Genomic DNA, 23,953 nt, shown 5'->3' with positions numbered 1-23,953 from the left:
ACTCACACAATATATAAAATGATGATCTGACGAGACACTTTACATAATTTTGTAGTGATGCTATGAGATGTGGATATAAAAAATGGTCATGTATACGAGGGCATGCACACAGACATTACGGGCACCTACATTCTGAGTACATTCAATGAATACTTTTGACGGCCTGGCTACAAGAACCAGGCTTGTCGAAAATCAAGCCATGCGGGTCGATCAGCCACCGACAGGAAATGGCATGACCACTGTCGTAGGAACTCTTCTTCCCCAAGGTCGAACAACTCCTCTGACAGAAACTACAGTAGCTCAGAGCAGAGCCTCTCCAGAAGTGGAAACAGAGTGCGGCGACGATGTTCCTCGGCAACTGCCTTGCACCAGTTACGCCATAAACAAAAGCCCCCCGCAGCAATTAAAAGTCGCGCAAAGCGGCCTTATGAGCAGCGACCAGATGTAATAAAGCGGTTAACTACAAGGCTGTGGAAACCAGTATGCACGGCCCTCCAATATACCCTGGCAACGACGCATGGTAGCAGCACATGTTTGTTGGGTTCTTGAAAGGTGCAATTGGGACACAGTGACGATGGGGCTATGTCCCACCTCTCTAGTCTGTCACGCTTTGGTATATAGTGTGAAGGGCCCGGTGTCGCAGAAAATACGGCGTCGGCATGCGCCGTTGTCGACTTTGTCCGACAGAAAATTTATCTTGAACCACAACCACGCAGGCCCTCAGCGCTGCGCACAAGCGTTACATAAATAATGGAATTTCGAAAAGTAAAATGCATCAGAAAATTCGTAATGTCTGACTTACACACAACCTACAAACATGATAGCGCCGGACTGTAATTTGGATATACTAGAAAATAATTTGAACATTCCAAAAAATATAATTCTTTTACGGTGAAAACACAAACCCCCTTTCTCCTTGCTTACGGGGGTGTGAGCCATTGCTGCGCCACTGTTTGTAGCTTCTGCCTTACGGGGGTACAAGCCATTGCTCTGTCCTGGACTGCCGCCGGGATCGGCCCACCATTGTTTTCTATCGGGCTCCGGGTCGCAAGGGACACCGGGACTGTCGGTGTCGGCATCAACGGGGCCCGATAACGCTATCGCGTTCCACTCGTAAAGGCGAACCTTAAGAGTCCTCCGAGTTTGTTTGTTTTTTCTTTTTTTCAATTTTATCACACCACCGAATTCTTAGCCATCCTCGACTGCGCTTCCCTTTGCTTGTCTTTTGTGTCTAGCCTTCTTCATAGCGTCCTCAATTGCCTATTCATCTCATCCGCCGTCCAGGAGGCTCCTCACCCGAAGCCCCGCACCGAGCGCTGGGTGAGTTCCTCGGTGCCAGAGAGCCGCTGGGGTGAACCCTTGGCCCAGCGCTGCTCGGCCGAGTACCACGTGAACAACATGCTCTCGCCCGTGCTCTTCCGCGAGGCCCTCCAACACGTGCCCAGCAATGCCATCGTGGTCGAGATCGCGCCACACTGTCTTCTGCAGGTGAGCGGGGCATCAAATTTGCTCGCTGCAAGGTTCGGTCAATATAGACGCGAGATCGACCACACTTTTAATGCACGAGCGTTAGTGTGATCCGTGTGTGAAACGTGAGAATTCCCGTGGTAGCGGAACATATGGTGCAGCTGATGGTGGTACGTCTGCTCCGGGTTGTCGTCAGTTGCACTTCGCTCCTGGAAGAACCCGGACTTTGTAATGTGGTGAAAGCGGTTTGTATCATGGATCCTGGACCTCAAAGAGGTGCGATGTAATGCCAACGCATTTTTCGCATTTATCGTTAAATCAGCGCTGATCTTTCTTTTTCAACGTGACAGCGTTAAGGAGCTCGTGTCGCAGAAAAGCCGGTGTCGGCGGCGTTGGCCGTGAGCGAAAAATTCCGGAAGGCAATTCATAAATAAAAACCACTTGCAAGATGGGCTGGGTGGGAATCGAGCCAGGGTCTCCGGAGTGTGAGACGGAGACGCTACCACTCAGCCATGAGTTCCATAGTTCAAAGCGAGACAAAAGCGCCTCTAGTGAATGCGGTGTTGCCTTAGAAACGGGCCGTAGAAGTTATACTGCGGTGTATATAGGTAATTATGAGCATGCAAATAACAGAAGTCACAGTTAAACGAGTAGCGAAGTACGTTTCCGCTACATTTCTTCGGCGCTTGGCGCACACAAAGAGCCATCTTGCGGCAAACACAGAAGACCTCTCCTCGCAATGTACGGCGCTGCCCCGACAGGTGGCGTGCCACTCACCCGCTTCTCCCCTCCCTCTCGTTTGAGCGCATTGGGGCCGTGCGGGGACCGGTGCGACGATGCCCCAATACCCTCGATAACGCTATCGCGTTCCACTCTTGAAGGCGAAGCTTAAGCGTCCTCCATTCTTTTAACGCGACGTGGCGCACGAGATGTACACATCCTGAGCGCACGTTGTTGATGACGCCATGGCGCGCACCTGTGTTGGGCGCGCGCCTTCCTTTCAACGCTCCTACCTTATCTAGGTGACGCCGTCAAGACTGCTCCCACATCGCGCACTCTTCTCTACCAGTCACAGCAAATGCGCCTTCTCCTATAGCCTCCTATCCCGCCTTCTCCTTACGCCACCTTACCCTATCCGCCCGTAGAGTGAGAAACACCGACCATCTAATGTAGGTGAAGCAGCTAAACAGTGCTATAGCTTTAAAAACAAATTCAAATATGTATGTACCATTAATCGCAATACCCGGACGCAATGATGTACGCTCATGGCGAGCGAATTTTGCGGCTTCACAAATGCATACAAGCACAATGGCGCTGTGCCAACTGATGGCAGTTTTTGTGTGTACTCGCGCTAATGGCAAGATCTGCCGACCGGTCGGTCATCGTGGTGTAAGGCCCGTGTAGATATGGTTCACAGGGCCACCCTAAAGCGCTCCGTTTACATTTCGTAATGACGTAGTACCGGAACGTAAACGAACGCCTGCAGAGACAAGAACACAACCACTAGCCATTTAGGGGTCGTCGTCTGTTGAACAAAACAGTAGCAGTGAAAGAGCGATCTTTTGCAGTTTCTGCCTCCTTTCATAACCACGACGTCCCCAAATAACCGGTCTTTCTCTTGTTTCGCATTGTGTTGTGCCACGACACTTTAGTGTATATGAAAACCAACGGAAAGTATGGTTCCTCCTAGCTGGGTTAGTTTAATGAGCGCCAAATGAAGCAGGTAGGCAGGTTTAGAAGAGAAAAAGAACCGCAACTTCAGACGGAACGTGACGAAGGAGTGGACAGGACGAGCGGTACGTCACGTCCCGTCTGAAGTCCGTGTTCTTTTCCTCTTTAAACATGTCGGACCAACTGGCCCAAAGTTCCCCCCCTCTTGAGCAGGTTTAGAAACACGTCTTAGTTTTGTCCGCCTCTTTAAAACCCTGCCTTGATTTCGCGCTCATTTACACTTTTCAGTGGAAGCTGCGTTCTGCTCGCTCAACGAAGCAAGTACTATAGTTGAATTCAGCGGGTGTGCCTGCAGGCTTTAGTCGTTCGTCTGTTCTTCTTTTTCAGATTTTTTTTTCGGCGCCAGATTATCACAACGTGCATAAACGCTATCTAGATGACACCTTCACGTTACCTCTTGTTTTTCCCGCAGGCCATCCTCCGGCGTGCCCTGGGCTCCGGCGCCAGCTGCCTCGGCCTGATGAAGCGCAACGAGGACAACCACGCCTTCTTCCTCAGCTCATTGGGCAAGCTACACACGCTGGGAGTCCAGATGGACTTGGCTCCGTTGTATCCGCCGGTGCCGTGGCCCCTGCCGCGTGGTACGCCCAACATCGGCCACCTGGTCAGCTGGGATCACTCGCAGCAGTGGGGCGTCGTCGGGTGGAACGAGTTCCCGACGTTGGCGCAGGTCAGGCACGTCACCTGTTTGGAAGAAGCAACGCGTGATTCACGAAAAGCAAAAAAAAAGAAATGTCGACCGTGCGGCGATACGGTGTCGCCACCACTGCCGCGTCGTTCTTCCCGAGCATTCGCATTCGCCATCGTTTTCGTCCGGCGAGGCCTCGCTTCCACGCATGCGCACCGCACCGACTTGGTAGATCACACCGACCGATAAAGAACTTTTCCAGTACTCCTTCACTCTCGTAGCATGCAAGTATAAGCAGACTGCGTTGCCCCCGTTATCCGTTGTTCCCCATACGGACAACCGGATCTGCGATCGGAAGAAGTTTCTTGACTGGAAAAGGCAGAGAGATCGGCCGGAAAGGGGACTATCCGGCCTGCTGCTCTGCGCAAGGGAAGGTGAACAGGAGAAGAAAGAGGGTCACAATGGGCGATGATGATGAGAGAAACGAGATGAAAGAACACATCGCGTAAGTGCTACCATCACAAGCGCGAGTACGGGCCCTTGTCGCCGAAGAAACGTGAAAGAGCACGCGTTGCCTTCGATAGCCTCAAGGTAGCTGCCTGTGTCAGTATACGTGATCAGCTGCGCCCGTTTTGCTAATGGGACTACAAGAGAACTACACTCTTAGGAAGCCTGAGCCCTTTGAGGGTTGTCTTCCCCCACAACAATATTCGTGATCTGTCTTGCGCGTCTTTCCTTTCCTTAACGCTTCACGCCCGGTAATTCCAGGTCACGAAGTGCGTTATGCGTTATCAGCGTGGCATTGCAAAATCGACAGGAAAGTAGCGAGCGCAGAGTGTTGAAGAGAGCAAACGCAAGCAAGGCAGATGACGATCATCGTCGTGTTACAAGATGAGCCCCAAAGGGTGCAAACGTTTTCAAGATGGTAAGCTTGCACTTTCCACGCGTTGTTCGGTTCGACACCCCGGTTTCAAATCCTGCTAATGCTTGAGTGTTGGGAGCTCGGTGACCCTAACGCACTACAACTGTAAACCGATATCGCTCTTGAACAAGTGGACCAATGCACCAGGCACGTCCATGTCGAAGGGTTCCGGTTGATTGTTCATTTGTGCGTGAAAATCTAACCTGATCTGGCTGAATCCAGTGTCCGTTGCCATTATGCTGAAACGTTAGGCCATTAGTCATAAGACGAGATGGAAAATTAGAAGAGAACATCGTTTTATAAAAAAAATGGTTGGGTTGAAATGAACACACTCCCAGCTGACTAACACTCCCAGTGTTACATTAGAATACATAGATAAATAATTCATAAAGTGCACAGCGAAACAACGCCGCAGTAGCTCAGTGGGTAAGAGCCTCGCACGCGTAATGCAAAGACGCGGGTTCCTAACCCACCTCGAGCCATTTGTTTTTCATCCTCTTCCATTACCTTCTATGATCATTTCTTCCCTTCAATTAAAACTGCGAGAAAAATATTCCCTGTGCTTTCCTTGGTGTCATTGTCTGTTGGGCTGTGCTTGTGACTTACAAAATGCGGCTCCTGTGTTCGCCTTTCCGTTTATATTTATTTTTATTATTTATTTTATTTACATATACTGCCATCTTGCATAGCAAGATATTGCAGGAGTGAGTGCATACGTATGTCAATCAATTGAAGAATACATTTGAGTGGCAAAAAGAAAACAAACAATAGAAAGAACAATATCAGGAATAGCTAGTTGATTAATGAACATGATTAGGTAATAGGTTGGCAAATACATCACTTGGTAACTCGCGCAAGGACCCCTCAAGGCCATTCCAAATGACAATTGTATGCGGAAAAAAGGAAAACTTAAAACAATCAATCATTGCATTTAAAGGAACAATGTTAAGATGATGACTTCTTCTGGTGGGCCGAGAAGAAGGGTTAGTGATACCGGGTGTTTCACGTGACTTGAGCCAAACTTTAATAATATGCAAATGCAACGTAGCTAGGCAGAACCAAGGTAATCTTGTTCGCTGTGGCTCGGAGACACCTAGAGGAATTTTTTCCCGCATTTCGCCTAATTAAATAATTAGACTTTATTCATTAATCAACATCTCAAGCATTATAATTAGATGAAAAGTTTCGACAAAATGTAGAGCAACATGAAAAACTGCGATACAGCTTTCTATTGCTCAATTCGTGCTTCACAAAAGTGCTTTTTTTTTTCTAAGCATCAGTGAAGCCCACGAACACACGCAAAGTGCCTCGAGCGGCCAGTCGCGCGGCAATTTTGTGCGTATTTGAGGGCTCCTTTCATGCTTGGAGAAACACAAAAAGCAACGGAAAGCTGTATCGGGAGTTTTTTCATGTTACTCTGCAATTCCTTCATTAACAATTTCATATAATATTTCAATATTTCAGAAGTTCATTAATTAATTAAGACTAATCATGTAGTTAGGCGTAATGCAAAAAGTAATCTGAGCGTCAGCAAATGACATTACTTGCATCTGTATGGCTACGCGACATTTGCACATTTTTTGTAAGTTCCGCACAAATTACGCGGGACACTACATATACATATATATATATATATATATATATATATATATATATATATATATATATATATATATATATATATATATATATATATATATATATATATATATATATATAAACTAGAAGAAAGGGGTTTATTAGTCATATCATAAGAAGCCAACAAATACTGGCACGAAGGACAACATAGGGGAAATTACTTGTGCTTAATAAATGAAATAAAGCAACGATAACTTAATGGAAATGAAAGTGGATGAAATATATATGTATATATATATATATATATACAAAGTAATTTAGGCTCATAGCAGCTCGAGGCGCAAACAATAATTTCAAGTGGTATGAGACGGAATCATGTCTGCTTAAGCTTTTTGGTGTTTTTTGAGGACAACCCGCAAATCTGTCCACTAAGATCAGGCTGAAGTTTCTTGTGCTTTCTTCTTTTTGTTTCAGCTACGAAGCTTCCTTTTTTTTATGAATCAGTATGGATTTCTTTTGGAAGCCCAGTGTGACTGCGTTTATTTTCTTTTTCTTACGGTGCTACCTCGGTCTAGCGGATTTTTCAAGAACTGAGTCACTTATCGCCCGTCTTCGACTTCCAGATTAGTTCCTTGAAAGGAACCGTCGCTTGCGCATCAGGGAGAAAAAGAGAGAGAGAGCTAGGCAAGGGAAGGCAAGGAAGTCGACCAGACGCACGTCCGGTTTGCTACCCTTCACAGTGGGAAGAGGATCGGGAGATCTTAACTGAACGTACGCAAGGCGAAGCCGTAGTACGTCGCACTTAGAACTCTATATATATCGGTGTCTCCTACTAGCGCTTTACGCTTATGTAGAGGGTGCTTTGCAACACTTTAGACGCACGACATCTATCGGAAAGCGCAAGAACGTACCTCGCCACGACGTTTATTAAAGCCAGTTACTCACAGGAGACCCTTGTCATGAGAAGGAAATTCACTGGAGAACAAAAATGGGTTAGAGCGCATACGGCAGGCATTACTAAATCCTGACCGCCAGCTTACCATTATCCTTGAAAGGTAAAGTTTGCAGTCGTCACTTTCTACAGGTACTAACATACGGGTCAGAAACTTGGAGTTTAACAAGGAAGCTCGTAAGGAAGTTGGGTACCACGCAACGAGTGACGAATGAAATATATTAGGCGTAACGTTAAGAGACAGGTAGAGAGCGGTGTGGATTAGACAACGAACGGGGTATTCCGATACTATAGTTAACACTACGAGAAAAAAATGATGCTGCGCAGGCCATGTAATGTGTAGGGTAAATAAGAGGTGGTCTAGTAGAGTAACAGAATGCGATTCAAGGTAAGGCAAGCGCATGCAGTCGATGACCGCAGATAACTAGGTGGTATGACGAAATGAGGAAATTCGCAGGCGTAAGATGCAACCAACTGGCGCAAGACATGGATAGTCGGAGATATCTGGGACAGACCTTTGTCCTCCAGTGGACATAAAAAGGCTCGCGATGAAGGTGACGATGATAAGGGTTTGCTGCAGACAATATTTTAGAAATCCTGCACAACTCGTCTCGAAACATGCGATATATCGGAAGTTCTAGATGCACAACCACCGAATCATGTTCCGATGGCGGTCGACGGGCAGCTTACCGTTTCCAACGGACGCTCCTGCTGCAGGTTCCCGAGGAAGCCGTCGAGGTCAACCTCGAGGACAACGAAGGCGACGCCTACCTAGCCGGCCACCAGCTGGACGGCCGAGTTCTGTTTCCCGCGACTGGCTACATGGTGCTGGCCTGGAAGTCCTTGACCAAGCGCTGTGGCAAGTTGTTCCACCAGGTGCCCGTGGTTTTTGAGGACGTGACCCTACACAGGGCCACCATCCTACCAAAGAGCGGTACGTGAATTGCAAATGGGTCGATGAGGGCTGATATGGGTTTTTGGTAGGCCAGTTTCAGATTTGTTGAATAGCGTGGACACAACAACACGGAGATAGACATGAGACATCACATGTGTTTTGTCTCATGTGCCCTTTTGCTGTCTCACGACACCGACCATGCTGCTTCGGTACCACCTATGCGTGACAAATTTGTTGTAGCGCAGGCATGACACATACATAGAAATGGCATGAGACAGCACAAGGGCACATGAAACAAAACATATCACTTTGTCAAATTGGTCACAAATAGATGGTACCGAAGTAGCATGGTCGGTGTCGTGCAAGCCTAAGCATGCATGAGTGCGCGATAAAGAAGCAAGTTGGTACACGAAGTAGAAGTAGGTGTCTGAAGAGAGAAATTTATTTACAAAAAGGCAGGGAGGTCGGCCTGAGCTATAACTTGTTCTGACCTGCTACTCTACACTGGGGAAGATGGACGGGGAGGGAAAGGGCTGATGAATGATGATGGTATAAGGTAGAGATGCGTATGTACAAGTTCACAGAGTTGTGGACTCTCTAAAGCCGTGCGTCCAGCCCAGTGGCTTGGAGAAAAGCTATAGCGGCTCTTGTTACCAGGGCTGCGCTGTTTGCATTAGGCCAAGGACCTAAAAGAAACTCGTCCGATAGCGGTCTCTCGTGGGTCTTTGCAATGGAAGAGACAAGTTGCTGTCGTTCTTGCGCGTAGGCGGGACGCACGCAAAATATATGTTCAATAGTTTCTGGCACCTCACAGCATTCACAGTTTGGGCTAGTATCACTGGCACCTATCATGTGTCTCTAACGGTTGGTGAATGCGACACCAAGGCGAATCCGGTGCACCATGCTCGTGTGGCTTCTTTCGAGCTTGTGAGGCATACGAAATTTCATTTCTTAGTCCCATTTGTGTAATCGCTTGTGTCGTCGATCTCGTTGGGTCCAGTGTTCTAACGTAGAGTTGCGGTTTACGCGACGAAGTAGGGCGTTTGTGTCTGTACGTGAGAACGGAATGCGTACTTCACAAGCATTATCTAAAGCAGTTTTCGCTTCAGCGTCTGCCTGTTCGTTCCCGATCAGGCCACAGTGTGAGGGTATCCACTGAAAGGTGACATTGCGGCCATTTCTAGTTGCGTGGTCGAGGCGTTCTGTAATTTCTATAGCCATGGAATAATACAGGCCCCGTCTGAGGACAGTCAATCGTTTGAAGAGCTGGCTTGCAATCGCAGAATACCGTCCATGCGTGAGGAGGCTCCTCGGAGAGAAATCGAAGTGCCTCCCGGATAGCAACAAGTTCTGCGGCAGTTGATGTTGAGCTATGGTCTAGTTTAAACCGCCGAGCGATGATCATATGTGGAATGACGAAGGCTGCAGTGGAGGCATACGGTGTGACAGAGCCATCGGTATACACGTGTACAGTATCTCCGTACTTTGCAGAAATGTGCCACAGGGTGAGTAGCCTAAGGCCAATAGATGCGACGCATGACTTTTTAGTAATTCCAGGTATCTTCAATGTAACGACAGGTTTAGGCAGAACCCACGGGGGTATTCTTGGAATACAGGCGGGAGGAAATCTCGACGGCAAAACGCTTTGATGGCGCGATATAGTCCTTGAAAAGCTGGAACCTGGGTGGGTGGCGAAGTAGGTGTATGTGCCCGTGTTAAGCTTGCTATATCGCTTTCTTGTTCAACTGCAGTGACATCAAATGATTCATTTATCATGCTATCATGCTATCACGCTGTTGTGGAGTATCCGCCTCATATTTGGGTAGGAACTGGGGTGGAAGGCTGGTGCTCCATGAAATACCACAGCTTTTTTGATGCGATTAGCTTTCTTTGCTTACTTCAAAAGTCTCGAGTCTGTCTGTCTGTCTGTCTGTCTGTCTGTCTGTCTGTCTGTCTGTCTGTCTGTCTGTCTGTCTGTCTGTCTGTCTGTCTGTCTGTCTGTCTGTCCGTCCGTCCGTCCGTCCGTCCGTCCGTCCGTCCGTCCGTCCGTCCGTCCGTCCGTCCGTCCGTCCGTCCTCTTACGCCGACCCAGTGGCTTATGTTGCCTACTACCAGCTTGGGCTGCTAGTTATATGCTCGCGGTCGTGATGCCATCATGGTCATTACATCATCGTCATTCCATCTTCGTAAATCGCCTCTCGTCATGGCGTCGTCATCGCCCCACCGTCCTCAAGCCATCGTCGTCATACAAGCTTCGTAATACAGTCGTCGTTTCGCCATTGTAGTCATACACTCGCCGTCATTCAATTGTTCTCACACCGTTGCTATGCCATTGTCGTCATGCATTCATGACATGACTTCGTACTGATGCCGTCCATCGATGTCATCCTGATTTCGTCATCCAACTCTCATCATCTAGTCGTCGTCAAGCTATCGTTGTCATACAATCTTCTTCATAATGTTGTCATGTCGTCGTCGTGCTGTGGTTTTACCATCACCATACCTTCCGTAACGTCATCCCATTGACGTCATCCCATTGTCGTCATACCGCCTGTTCGATCCATCAACGTCATTCCTTCTTCGTCACTCTATCATAATTGTGCTGATATCATTCGATCTTAATTATACCACTGTTGCCATGCCATCGTCGTCATTGCATGGTCGCCAGACAGCCGCGACCATGCATCCGTTGTCATACCGTCGTGGCGCCATGGTCGTCATTTCAGCTTCGGCATCCAGTTGTCATATTGTCGTCGTTATCCAATTGTCCTCATACCGGAATCGTGACGTTGTCGTCGTCATACCATCGTGATCATTGACGAATAGCCATCTCATCGCCGTCGTGCCGTTGTCGTCACACCACCATTGTCGTTCCATAGACTTCATGCCTTCTTCGTCCTTTCATAGTTGTCAGGGCATCAGTAGCACATTGGCAAGTGAGTGTCACTGAAACTAGGGAGAATACCGGATTATCTCCCATATAGTCAAGGCAACGGAAGTCGCAGAATAAGAACTACGGCTGGCAAATAAGTTAGAATTCGGAAATACAGTGTGTCGCTGCATAGCTCGAATGCTTACCGAAGTGCCATCGACAGTCATCGTGAGATAGAGTTCTGCAGTAATCCTTTTCTTTATTTTATAAAGACAGTAAGAGCTCGGTAATTAACCCTGCAAAGCCAACGTATATATTTGGTGTTCCTTTATAGCTCAACATTCTGGGTTAAGCACTGGAAGGTTAACGCAGAGCGCACAGTAGCGTTTTGGTACTCAGGGGGGAGTTTTCAGTGGCGCGTAGCTCAGCAAACATATTATGAGATAATTAATTACCATACAAATTATTTTACTCGACTATCGTTTGATTCGTTTATTGAACGCATGTACACTACATCGCCAAATATAGATATGAACAAGTTGCTTTAACATTTTTACGTGGATGGACGGCGGCCAGATTTTTTGGACTTAAGGGACCTCAACGCTCCCAAAGTGGACTGTTTTAAATTGTGCCCACCTTCGAGGGGCCCCATGGCTGGCCCGCTGGGAATCGCCGCATTTTAGCCCTATCTTCCCTGAAAGGGAAGATAGGGCTAAAAGAAAGGGAAGGGTGAAAAATTCTATGTGAATTTTGTTGACTGTCCCGGACGACTTCGTCAGCAGGACGACAGTGGGGAGCCAGAGAAAAGTTGTAAAAAAGACGCGTCCGAGATTGAAAGTGCATAGGACGTGCACTGCTGCCCGTTGTCAAATGTAGCGCTTTAACGTGCACACCTCCACTTTGCTGGCGCTGTAGAAGAAGTGCCCGATTAAGCTACGTCCGGGTAAGAAAACGGGCCGATACCAACAACTACGAGTCGTCTGCTGCAAAGCCTAGCACAGCACACTTGCCAGAGGGGAGAAACTCGTGCATGTGTTCTCTTTAACTGTGGACGACACCGTACAGGGGGGGTAGTTCATGTGTACTTGTTTTCACAGGCTCCGTGAAGTTCCTGGTGAACATCATGCGCGCCACTGGCGTGTTCGAGGTGTGTGAGGCTGGCACAGTGGCCGCGAGCGGCCACATCCGCATGGCCGAAGAAGGCGAGAAGGTCTTGAACAGGGAGCCCCCCGGGACGCCCGCTGAGACCGTGGCCTACGATCTGGACGCCGAGGACATCTACAAGGAGCTCAGGCTTCGGGGCTACGAGTACTACGGAGGCTTCCGGGGCATCATCAAGGCCGACCTCAACAGTGAGACTTTCCTCGCCCCCTTCCCCCGCAGCTCTGCCTCTCGTTATCGAGTGTTCCGTTGTATAGACAGCACGGGACTCACGCATATGCCACGGATGATGTAATCATAAGAGTGCAGGGTAGGCTGAGGCCCAAAATCTGAAACCTTCCTTACTTTAGTAAGGAAGCCTTCATTGCGGTTAGGCCATCTTACGTCAATTCTGAGCGTATGCGCAGAAAAGGTATTTGATGAAGTAACTTTTTTGCTGCATAAATGCGTTTGGTGACGCTTATGACGAATGCCCTTGAACCGTGGCGCATGGAAGCCGTTCTTTACATAGTGAGGAGGTTCCTTTCGTGAGGGCGGGTGAAGGGAGCTTTCAGAATACACTTGCTTCCTCCGTGCATCCTTCGCGCTAAGAAAGCATGAAGGGCTCTTCGAATAAGGTGAGGAAGTGGCCCAAGGAAAGGCGCGTTTCAGAATCTGTTTTTAAGGTAGGCTGGGGCAAAAATGAACGGCTTCGAAGCAACGTACTTCATGCTTCGATATATCGTCACTGGCACATGAGGCCATTTTGCTCGTTTTTGCCCACATTGGCGTCAAAAGTATGTTCTGAATAGGGTGGCCTACTTCAGCCTCATACTCGGACGTCTGCACGTGTTTCTTTGAAAACGTAGAGTAAGCCTACGGGTGGTTGGCGTCTTGCCTTTCCACTCTGGTCATGCCGTGGTTGCAACGACGTGACCTCTGTCGAGTCTAGGTTGCTATACTACTGTAAACAGAAAATATAAGGACGAACGGTGCTGACCACTATAACACAGAGCATCGCCGCCGTTGACAAGAAACTTGCTCGTGGATAGGTTTCTCGTATGATAGCGCCCCCCCCCCCCCCCACCCCCGGGATGTAATTGCACCTATTGTATATTCTGCACAATTTTTTTTTTCGTTCTTCTGTATTTCTTTTGCCCCTCCTGCTTGAGCCTTTGTGCTTGCAGTATTGAATAAATAAAATTTAGAGGGTCTGTTGATCTGATTTCCCATTTGTTCACCCAGTAGCAATTAATGCATCCTTGTGTTCAGTTTATTACGTAGTTTGATCTGATATTACACATGTTGGTAATTTGCGCTTCTTCGTGTCAGCGTCTTTTCCTTTGTAGTCGGTGTAGGTCTTGTCCCGTTTATTGCGAGCCGTATGGAGCAGCAAGAACAATGAAGGTAGAATAACTAGCCAGATTTATCGCTCTATTAGAATAGGCCGGGCTTCGTCCCCTTCCCGTTAAGTTTGTCGACGTTTTCCACACTTCTCCGTGTTATCGCCCCACGGACCTTTAGCTCCGTGTCCCCCGGCCCAAACTCTTCACTTTAGGCTATGCCGCTGGTCATTCCTCTGGTCACGTAGCGATTAAGACAACATTCGACGTATTCTTTCTGAGTTGTCTCTACAACTGTTGTCTAAACAACTACGGCCGAAACTTCCTGACGGGGTTATTATCGTGGCGCAAATCGTTATACAACGGCTCCTTATTTGCGCGTCTGCGAGCTAGCGGTCCTTGCTTCTCTTCCGTTACGTTAGGGTAGCGCTGCCCATCCCCAGGCTGTTCTGTGGCATGTCGTAGAGACAACGCTTCCCTTCTTTTGTCGAGGCATGTTTGCAGTCCGAGCGCAGGAGCAGCTGTGGAGAGTAGCGACCGACACCTGCTGGTGTCTGCTCGGTTCACCATTAAGCGCGTGCCAACCACGCCAGCTGTACCCCAGGTGCGCGTTAGCTGCGCTTCTAGAGCGTAAAGGGGGACGGAGCTTCCGACTTCGTTGCGGGTGACGTGGCATTCATGCCCAGAAGAACCCGGGGCTACTCAACTTATCGTATAATCATGTTGACTTACCTTAAGTGAGCCCTTACTACATAGGTGATACACACTGGCCATATTTTCAAACTCCTAAGCCAGCTTGTTATTTCACACTCCTTACAAAACTAAGAAATTTAGTTTCATTTTAAATTTCGATAATAAACTACAGCATACATCTTCATCATTATGATATTATACACGTTATTTGGTGTAGTTTGAGATTTGAGCATTATTTTGCCCGATTTACGAGCGACAATTATTATTTTTGGGTGAGCCGAAAAATACCCTTCTACATAATGCTTCGCATTAAAAGTTGTTATAAGGATATACTATACGCTCACTGGTATTTCAGTGCCGCATAGTGGACAACAAGAAGTCCACTTGTGAGACCACAGATCCAAGTGATGCTGGTTATCTACCATCTGATAACTTCGGATGTTGTCTTCAAGTAGTAGACACCAGCTACCGCTTGGACTTGGTGTCTACCGTCTGCAGACGATCTTTGATGTCCCAAGTGCTCCGCTCATGCGTCTTCGGCGTCTGCTCATCGTCTGTTCATGCGTCTTCGGCAGATGCTCGTCGTCTGCTTTTGCACATGCTGTGGAACAAAGGCGGTACACGAATATGCACCCAAGGACGTTAATAAGAACTGAACGACCTCACGACAATTTCATGATTCGCGAACAATGCATTTCACGAGTCGTCGTTGCAGTATGTGCATAAAACGGGCCTTCAGGCTTACTTATACGTTCAGTTCCACGTTATGCCCAGTGGTTAAAAGGAAGCTTTAGCTCGAGTGCTCTATCTGAATAGATGTAAAAGGAGAATTTGTTTTTCTCGGCAACCCCTGTACCAAATTTGACTAGGTTTCTTGCACTTAAATAGAAAAGTTTAAAATTTAGTGACTGTTGGTATTGAATTTTTTATTTAGGTCGTAAATTTTTTATGAAAAACTGGCAAAAATTTTTCAGAGAACGACACTATAAAATATACAACTTTGTAACTCAGCAACGAAAAATGATATCACAATTCTGTGAATTGCATATAATAGTACATCTAAAGCGGACAAAATTGATACGTTACACTTAAATGTTAAAAAATTTAATATTATCTAAATACAGCTTTTCGCAGAACCCTGGTAAACAATGTAACAAATTCACGTAAGATATCAATTGACATATCAAGTTTGTCCGCTTTGAATGATCTAAAGGATGCCGTTTACAGAACGGCGATATCTGTTTTTGAAGCAGAGCTATTAATTTGTAAACTTCGTGCTTCTATGTTTTTCATACTTCCTAATTCTTTAAAAAAAATTAACAAGATTCAGGCTTAAATCAAAATTCCGCTTCCAACAGTCCTTAGAATCTTACTTTCTCTCTCAAGTGCAACAAATTTCATTAAAATCGTTCCAGGGGGCTATCTCAGAAAAACGTTTTTTTTTTTACATGTATTTGAATATGCAGCGTCGGAGTTGGGCCCGAGCTAAATCTTCCTCTTAAACCATGCGATAAAAAAAGAGCGCTATTGGCGTGCAAAGCTTCACAGGACGCACTGCACCTGAGAAAACTCTCAGTATTTACGCAGCCTTGGCATGCGGTGGGGTATTCGTGTTACCCGCCTGTACTCGCAAAGTGTTGTTACACAACTACGATTTCATAGGCGGCAGGCACACACTGCTCGAAAATTCAACTGCTCCGGCGGAACCCAGGTCGCGCAAACTTTAGACGCCCATCCATTTCGTGCTCCACGATGCAGCCTATGGACGAAGTAGAAATGTGGTGCAGGAGCGCAAAACGCTCCTCCCTAGGGTGCTTATCAAAGCGAATAGCTTTATTCGTCTCTTTCGCCCGTCATTGTGGTGGTCGTCGGTGCTCAGATTTTAAAGCGTTCAAACAAAGGCAAGGATACGACGGACTCGCGCAAACGAGTGGCGGAGGAGCGCATTCGTCACCGCAACGCCAGCTCTTTCGGGGCAATTTGAGACGCGCATGCTGTCACGCGAGCGCTTCGCAGCATATCAAGGTTTGGATGGGGCGGAGCGTTCGGAGAATTCGGGGAGGACAGCGCTAAAACCCCTTTAACTACGTAAAGTAGCGACACTCTCCCCCTCCGCCTTCACGCCTCCTCGTTTCTCCTCTCTTTCACGCTCCCTCCTCGACCGTGGCGCCACCTACACCGCTCGAGCGTAGCAACGGCGCCAACATGCGCTCCTCGCTACTCCGTAGACGCTTCTCGAGCGAAAATGGCGCTGAAGCACGGCGCGAGGGCCCACGTGATGCTATTTAAGGGGCTTTAGATGCTATTAGGCCAATAGCGACGCGGCGGCGGCCTCGGCCAGAGCGCGCGAGGAGGAGGCGGCATTCTTCAAAGCGTGGCGCTACTTACGAAGTTTAAGGGGCTTTAGACAGTGCTCTTCTCCTGCCGCCCTCTCCCCCTGTGACGGCTGCGGGAAAGGGCTCCCACGGCGGGAATGAGCCACCGCTACAGATGTGCCGGTCAATGGCTCCGTTCTCTACGGAACCACGCAACGAAAAGACAAACGCTACCTGAATATCCTCACTGCAACAAAAAGAAATGCACGCGTTCAAGCGCATCATTGCCCTTTATTGACGAGTGTTGCCTACGGGCAACATACCAAAAAAAGAATTTTTTTCTTACTAAGCTTAAGTATTGAGTATGAAATTTCTAGCTAAATGTCTTCGGCCAAGACTGAATGACAGGCAGCAAGCGTCATTTGTTGGTTTAGAGCAGGAACACTGGACGAAGAAGTAGAAGTTTGGCACGCGACTCACCGTCTTGGGCAAGCAAGGTCAGAGGAGACAGGCCGATGCAACATATGCAGCTGAAGTGGTGTCGCACATGTGATGTAAAGCAACTCAAATGTGCGCCTATGGTTCACATATGGTCAGAGCTGTCGATACAAATTGAAAATGAAGCCTTAGGTGGCTTGGGGTGAAGCCCACTTCCAGTTTCCTGTCTGGGGTTTGCCCTCTATTGCTAAAGAAATTCTGCAAAATATCTTTTACTTTTGTTGATTATGCTTATTCTTGATGTGTTTTGCATATTTAGACAGAATAATAAAAAAAATTTCGGTATTTATATGTCTTGTCATTAAAGGGTCATTAAAGCGAAAAGTTGTCCCGGAACGTTCGACTGTTCGCTTACGTTGACAACCGTCTTCGGTGGCGTCTGCACAATGTTCGTGAGTCGTAGCTCCGCTTTGAGCATTCCCGTCGCGACTCTTGCAGAGCCGTACGGCACGCTCAAGTGGGAGGACAACTGGGTCACCTTCACTGACACCATGCTTCAGTTCTGCATCTTGGGCAACCCACTGCGAACCTTCAGACTGCCCGTCAGGATACAGTCGTGCCGCATCGACCCCGAAGTCCACGCTAAGGTGGTCGAAAAGGTTGGCGATGCGGGTAAGTCACGCTATGTCTCCCTGTTTATTTCGTGGTATTTGTGAGGCCACAAAAAAGCACATTATACACGGCGTGAATGTTGCGATACCGCTTTCCTCTTCACGTGAGAAATTGAAATGGTGTTGACTGGGACTAGTCGGTTATCGCCTATCGAATATGTTGATAGTAGTCTCCCTTTATTTTTTTCTTAGTCACTCTGTTCTAGGACTTCCTTGCGCGCAAGAAAAGCTTTAGATAGAGTGAGGTATGAAGCCAAAAGACGAAACGTTCTTTCTGTTTCCTTTCTTTGTACGAAGTAGACCAGGCCTTCTGCACTTACTCTCTGTTCCTGACAATCAAAGAGCTCAACTTCCTAGACAGGCATGGCTGTACGTAATGATTACGTAGAAGTGCGTGGTCATGACTGATGTTACGCACGCGCCGTTCGACCTGTTGTCGACAACGTCTCACAGAAACGAAGTCGATTGTAAGTCCCACGTCCTGCCTTCCATTTGTTGTTCGCCATCCCTTCGGTTTCCCCGTTTCCTATTCTCTGAGCATTCCCCTCGCTCAGAACTAATACGAACACTTTTAAATCTGGGTAGACTGCACGCGAAGCGAGGAAATGTCGCGAGAAGCTTCAGCCAAAAAAAGGAACGAAAAGAAAGCGAGTTATACCACGAGCCGTATTCTTTTTTTTTTCCTCGTATGTACTCTGGCGCATGTGCACTTATAAATTTCTCATTTCCTTATTCTTCCACACAGGCCTCCACGTCGTCTACAACCCTTACCTCAACACGTGCCGCGCCGGCGGCGTCGTGATCCGGGGCCTCAAGGCCAGCATCGGTCCGCGGCGCGCTGTGCAGCAGACGCCTTTCCTTGAAGAATACCAGTTCGTGCCGTACGCAGACAATGATTCTGCTCGCGACGAGCGTGAGTCCCGCATCCACGAGTACGTCGAGGTGTGCTGCGGCGTCGCGCGCCGCGTCCTCGAGTCGTGTGGCATGAACAGGGCGCAAGTCTCGGACGTCATGAACGGCTTCCGCGAAGCTCCCGAACAAGTGCTCAACCGCTACCTCGAGAACCCGGGCGAGAACCATGGCCTCCTCAAAGTCCTGGCCGCCATCCAGAAACAGGCCAACGGCTCCGCCGCGTCTCTGTTCGCCACCGTCCAGTCGACCCTCGATGCACACAAGGAGGACCTGCAACGGGACTTCCTTAACACGGTTCTCCTCGAAGAGGACCCGCTGCGCTACCTCTTGGACGTCGTGGTCGAGAACACGAGCACCAAAAAGATGCGCGTTCTGGAGTTGGCAGGAAAAGACAGCATGTTGCTGGCGCCATGGGTGACTGACCTACTTCGCCTAGCGAACATCCTACTGAAGATTGAGTACACCGTGGCCCACCCGGCTCCGGACACGATCGCGACAGAGCAGCTTTCGGAAGGAGCGAGAACGGTCAAGTGGGACCCCGCCTCGGTCTCCACGGGTGGCCTTCCCGAAGCAGACCTGATCGTCACGCGCGGCGAGTCTGGCAAGAATCTCGAGTCTCTGGCCGAGGATCTCTTCTCCCAATGCAAGGAGAACTGCTTCGTCCTGCTCGACCAGCGCACGGCACTCACTCCTGCCGAGACGTTCTTGTCGACAATCGGCAAGGTACCGCTCCGGGTCCAAGCAGTCGAGACCGTGGAGGCCGCCTTCCGCGCCCGCGGATTCCACGTGGTCGGCCTCAAATCCAACAATGTGTCCACGCTGTTCCTGCTCAGGAAGGCCTCCGTTGTCGACGCGGCGAAACAGGAGGTGATCAAGGTCAGAAACACCGGTTACGACTGGGTTGAGCCTCTCAAGACTAAGGCAGCCGAATACGAGAGCGGGCCTGCCGGACATAATGTCTGGCTGCTCGCCGAGGACGTGGCCATCAGCGGAGTCGTGGGACTGACCAACTGCCTCCGGCAGGAAAGCGGAAGCCACGTCAGGTGCATATTCAACGCGAGCATCAAGGGACCGAACAAGGTCGCCGACTTCAGCCCAAGCAACCCGGCATACAAGGACATACTAGAAAAAGACTTGGTCATGAACGTATACCGCGATGGGCAGTGGGGATCGTACAGGCACCGGGTCGCGCAGTCTGACGGAGCTCCGAAGACCAACACGCCGTACGCCTTCCTGAACGTGCAAACCCGAGGCGATCTGTCTAGCCTGCAATGGTACGAGTCGCCGCTACGATACGCGTCACCGTCTAGCAGTACGCATGGTGTCCTGTGTAGCGTATACTACTCCCCACTCAACTTCAGAGACATCATGCTGGCCACCGGAAAGCTTCCACCGGATGCTTTGCCTGGTAAGTAGCTTTTAAAAATAAATCCCTTCCGCTGCACTTCTTCGTGTTCCCATTGAACCGCGAGTAAATTTGTACCGAGACCAATAGGTTGTCGCCTACAGCTGCCAACCAGCATCGTACAGGTGTCTCGCGCTGCAAGGGTTGAGAGGCCCGCAGTAATATCGCTAAAAGGGCTTCATAGCTCGGATGTGCTTGGTCAAATATACTTTCTTTGAGTGCCACTTTGTCCACAAACGATGCTTAATTTACATAGCGAACTAGTTGTGACTAACTCCCAAGCAAGTGAAAGGTAAATAAACAACCAAGAAAGAAATCTGTTTGGCGTAGCCTTGGCAATGAGTAATTCGTGCTCGATTGTAGCCACGCGGCTCACAAGTGCAGATTACAGCTTTTGGAGTTCTCCAGAGCCGCGCGCACAGGTTTCAAGAAAGATGTACTCGCTTAATGGCTCCTGCATTCCAAAAAGGGAACTTATACGCGAGTGCACAGCGATGACTATTACATCTGTGCTTGCGTGGCGTCCGATACATGCTTTAATTCATCCTGAACCAGCAATATGGTCAAAAAGAGTCAAGAAGCTTATGTCTATTGAACAGATCACAAGCTAAAGGAAAAGCTAGCAGGTCCTCGCGGTGCGCTTCAGAGGCCTTAGTGGCGCCTGGCGTTTAAATAGGCGAACAGTAATTTAATGGTAGGAAGTTTTGAGTTTCTATTATTGTCCGTCGAGGTGCGCCACTGAGACACCGCGCTCACGTGACTGGCCGTGCAATCCAGCGCCGCTGTTGCGCAGTCATAGAGCCACCAACAAACTGTGCCCCCCATCTAATCACGATTTCTCTCGCTACACTTCAAAATGTAATGCCAATTGCCTCACGGCGTCCTATCATACAACGGTTTACATCAGTTTGGCTTTCGCCTAGATTACTCCCAGCCGGCTCTCCAAACCGCCCAGTAAAGGTTGTGAACTCGCTCCAAGCATTTGCTAACGTGATCGTCATCTTAATATTGTTATCGCACATCCCTATTTTTTATTTATTCCTGTAGTTCAAGGAATATCTTCTCCAACTGCTTAATCGATCAATCGGAACCGCCTCCAATCAGTGCAGTGAGATTGAGAGCGTTTCGCTCTTCCGCGCGTACACCCCACGCCCGCTCAACTCCTGCCGCTCCTCCCGTCACGTGCCTCTCTACGACGAGCCACTCTATTGATCCTCCTTCCCCGCTCCGCTGCTGCTCTCACCTGCCCCCTTCCGCCCAGTTGATCTGCTGGTGACATATCTCCCTATATATCGCCGAAAGCCGTTTTGACCTGTATAACGCTATCGCATTAAAACCCTTTTGAGGACATGTATCGTGCCCTGGTATCAGTATCCACCCACACAGGCATTTGCACTGACTCCGTCGGTAAATATGTCGTAAAATGCGGTGATGGCTTGAATTTTCTAACCCGTCCGGCATCCTGTGCACTACAGGGTGATCGCTTTTAGGTTTTACATAATATTTCTTTAAAAACGCCTGTGGCAAATAGCATAAGTTTTATGCTTGAGCTAGACTATTCGAAGAGGTGGATATTACTAGCACGGGAAATCGAAACGCATATTCAAGTAATTAACACAAATTTACTAATTATCTTCTTAATACATTGCTTTTGGGCATATATTGCAATTTGCAAATTGTAGCCGGTGTGTTTGTGAGGCGTATTCACTTGGAATGAATTTCCAGATTAACACCAGTTGTGGCACCAGAAAATTGACATCCAGAAAATTGAATCGCGTGCCCAGTGGTGCGATCGAACCAGGGTCCTCCAGCCCAGCAGCCCGATATAGCCTAACCATAAGACCCACAATCGCATGCATAATCCCATCGTGCCAACATCGACTACCTCCTTGAGGAGATCATTGCGTGTGTCACACTGGTGCACGAGAGCCCATGCGCGTGCGCGACAATGTCCTTAACGCCATGGGCACAGGAACGAAATGCTAACTTATAACTTTTGATTAACCTCTTCACGAAAGCTCCGCGTCATACAGATTTTAAGATATGCGTTGGATCTGCACAAGTAGCATCCCAAAAAAAAGAATATAAGCAATAAGGCTACATGAATGAATATGCACTAACTTGACATTTGAATACGTGGTAATCGCGCGTATACTGACTAGAAAAAAATGTGCAAAGTATCATCTGACTGACCTTGACATTACTTCGCTGAAGCCTCAAGCATCGAGCATTTTTGTGATACTATTATGTAACGCTCGCGTACTTATCGCATAGTCCTTCATTACTGGTGAACAAAGCGGTTAAAACTCTCCCGCTACCCTCGTTCGAAAACAGGCAACCTGGCTTCCTCGGACTGCGTCCTCGGCCTGGAGTTCTCTGGCCGCGACCCGAAGGGACGCCGAGTCATGGGCGCCGTGGCATCCCAAGGCATGGCGACGGCAGTGGCCGCAGACCCAGGCTTTCTGTGGGAGGTGCCTGAGTCGTGGAGCCTTGAGGAAGCCTCCACAGTTCCGGTCGCCTACTCGACCGCCTACTACGCGCTGCTGGTGCGAGGCAACATGAGACCGGGAGAGTCCCTGCTTGTCCACTCTGGCAGCGGTGGCGTCGGACAGGCGGCCATCTCCATCGCCCTATCCATGGGTTGCACGGTCTTCACCACCGTCGGTAAGGTGTAGAGTGCAGTGATCCTGAGATTTATGTCACCTCATTTCGCGTTATTGTCTCTAGAAAGTGCTTGTCTTTTTTTGTGTGTGAAAATCAGGAGGGGTACTCTGTAAGAGTCCGCCCAGTGGACGGTCCATTTCGGCCGCTGTCGATTGGATGGAGCGGTACGAGTGAGGAGGAGACGAGCAGCCGCAGCCAATCAGCGGCGGTGGAAATGGACAGTCAACTAGTCTTACAGAATACCCCGCCTCCGCCACAGGTTCCAGTGGCTTGCGCCTCAGCCGCTTTTGCGGCCTAAGACAAGAAAAAGCAACTAAAATGAAAACGGGTAGCTAATGATAAAGTGAATCCTAACAGCTTCGTCGGTGTTCTTCTGCTGGAAAAGAAATGTATCTGTAGTGGACTGTACTCAGAGAGCCCCGCGGTGGAAGAAGAGACTGGACTAGCGCCATCAGACGTATGGGCTCGACGATGGAAGCCGCGACAGTTACGTAGTCATCTGTTTAATAAATGACAATTCTTCATGGGCCTTCTGTACCGGCATATCTATTAAACTGAAGAAACTTGAAATAAAGCACACATTATGCCTTCTTTTCGTTTCGGCAGTTAATACCAGTTTCTTTTAAGTCTAAGCCAAAAGACGCTCAAGTAAAGGTATGCTGCAGTGGCAAGGCACCCTCAGGGTGCGAGTTGTTCCGTCACATATCTTCAATCTTATAATCTGTCTTCCCGTCTTCTGCGGATTTCTTCCCGTTGGTCTCACAAACTCTTCGTACAAGGACTCTCTAAAAGCGTGGCTTCCTCCTTACAATACTCGCTGAAATTTCAACGCTGGCGACATTTCGTTCTTTCTGCTCTCGCTGCACATCAAGAGCCGACAACTTCTACACGCGCCTATCGGTATTTGCGGCATTGCCCAAAGTTGCACCTTTCTTTTTTTTCGTCGTCCGATTTCTCAGGTTCCAAGGAGAAGCGAGAGTTCCTCAAGCGCCGCTTCCCGCAGCTCCAGGACCGCAATTTTGCAAACTCGCGCGATCTCTCGTTCGAGGCTCACGTCCTTCTGGAGACGAACAGCCGAGGTGAGTGCGGTCACTCGTTGCAAAACTGAAGGAAGCAGAGCATGGAATGAAGATGAGTTTGGCGTATGCTCTGTTAAAGAAGACTCTGTTAAATGCCAAGTATACCGTAATCATCGTGCCATCGCTTTTGGCCACTAATTGTCCAAGAACTATGACGCCCGAGTCCTATCATTTAGGCTGATGCTAAGAACACTGCAGGTGTAAGCAAGACTTAATGTGTACTTCTTATTGAACAGTTAGTTCAAACA

At 48.6% G+C, this 23,953-nt stretch overlaps 1 protein-coding gene across 1 annotated transcript in view; it reads left to right on the top strand.

The window, feature by feature from the left end:
- The window catches only part of LOC126529457 (fatty acid synthase-like), a 60,459-nt gene that overhangs the window by 17,944 nt on the left and 18,562 nt on the right, over window positions 1-23,953 (top strand). Inside the window, exons 10-17 of the mRNA XM_050177052.3 lie at window positions 1,285-1,488; window positions 3,611-3,868; window positions 7,996-8,212; window positions 12,143-12,397; window positions 17,473-17,646; window positions 18,391-19,965; window positions 22,297-22,626; window positions 23,586-23,705. Coding sequence (XP_050033009.3) covers window positions 1,285-1,488; window positions 3,611-3,868; window positions 7,996-8,212; window positions 12,143-12,397; window positions 17,473-17,646; window positions 18,391-19,965; window positions 22,297-22,626; window positions 23,586-23,705 — 3,133 coding nt within the window. The remainder of the gene's footprint in view (window positions 1-1,284; window positions 1,489-3,610; window positions 3,869-7,995; window positions 8,213-12,142; window positions 12,398-17,472; window positions 17,647-18,390; window positions 19,966-22,296; window positions 22,627-23,585; window positions 23,706-23,953) is intronic.

Source organism: Dermacentor andersoni, chromosome 8 (genome assembly GCF_023375885.2).
Source record: "Dermacentor andersoni chromosome 8, qqDerAnde1_hic_scaffold, whole genome shotgun sequence".
NCBI lineage: Eukaryota > Metazoa > Arthropoda > Arachnida > Ixodida > Ixodidae > Dermacentor > Dermacentor andersoni.
This window is presented reverse-complemented; position numbering and strand designations above follow the sequence as displayed.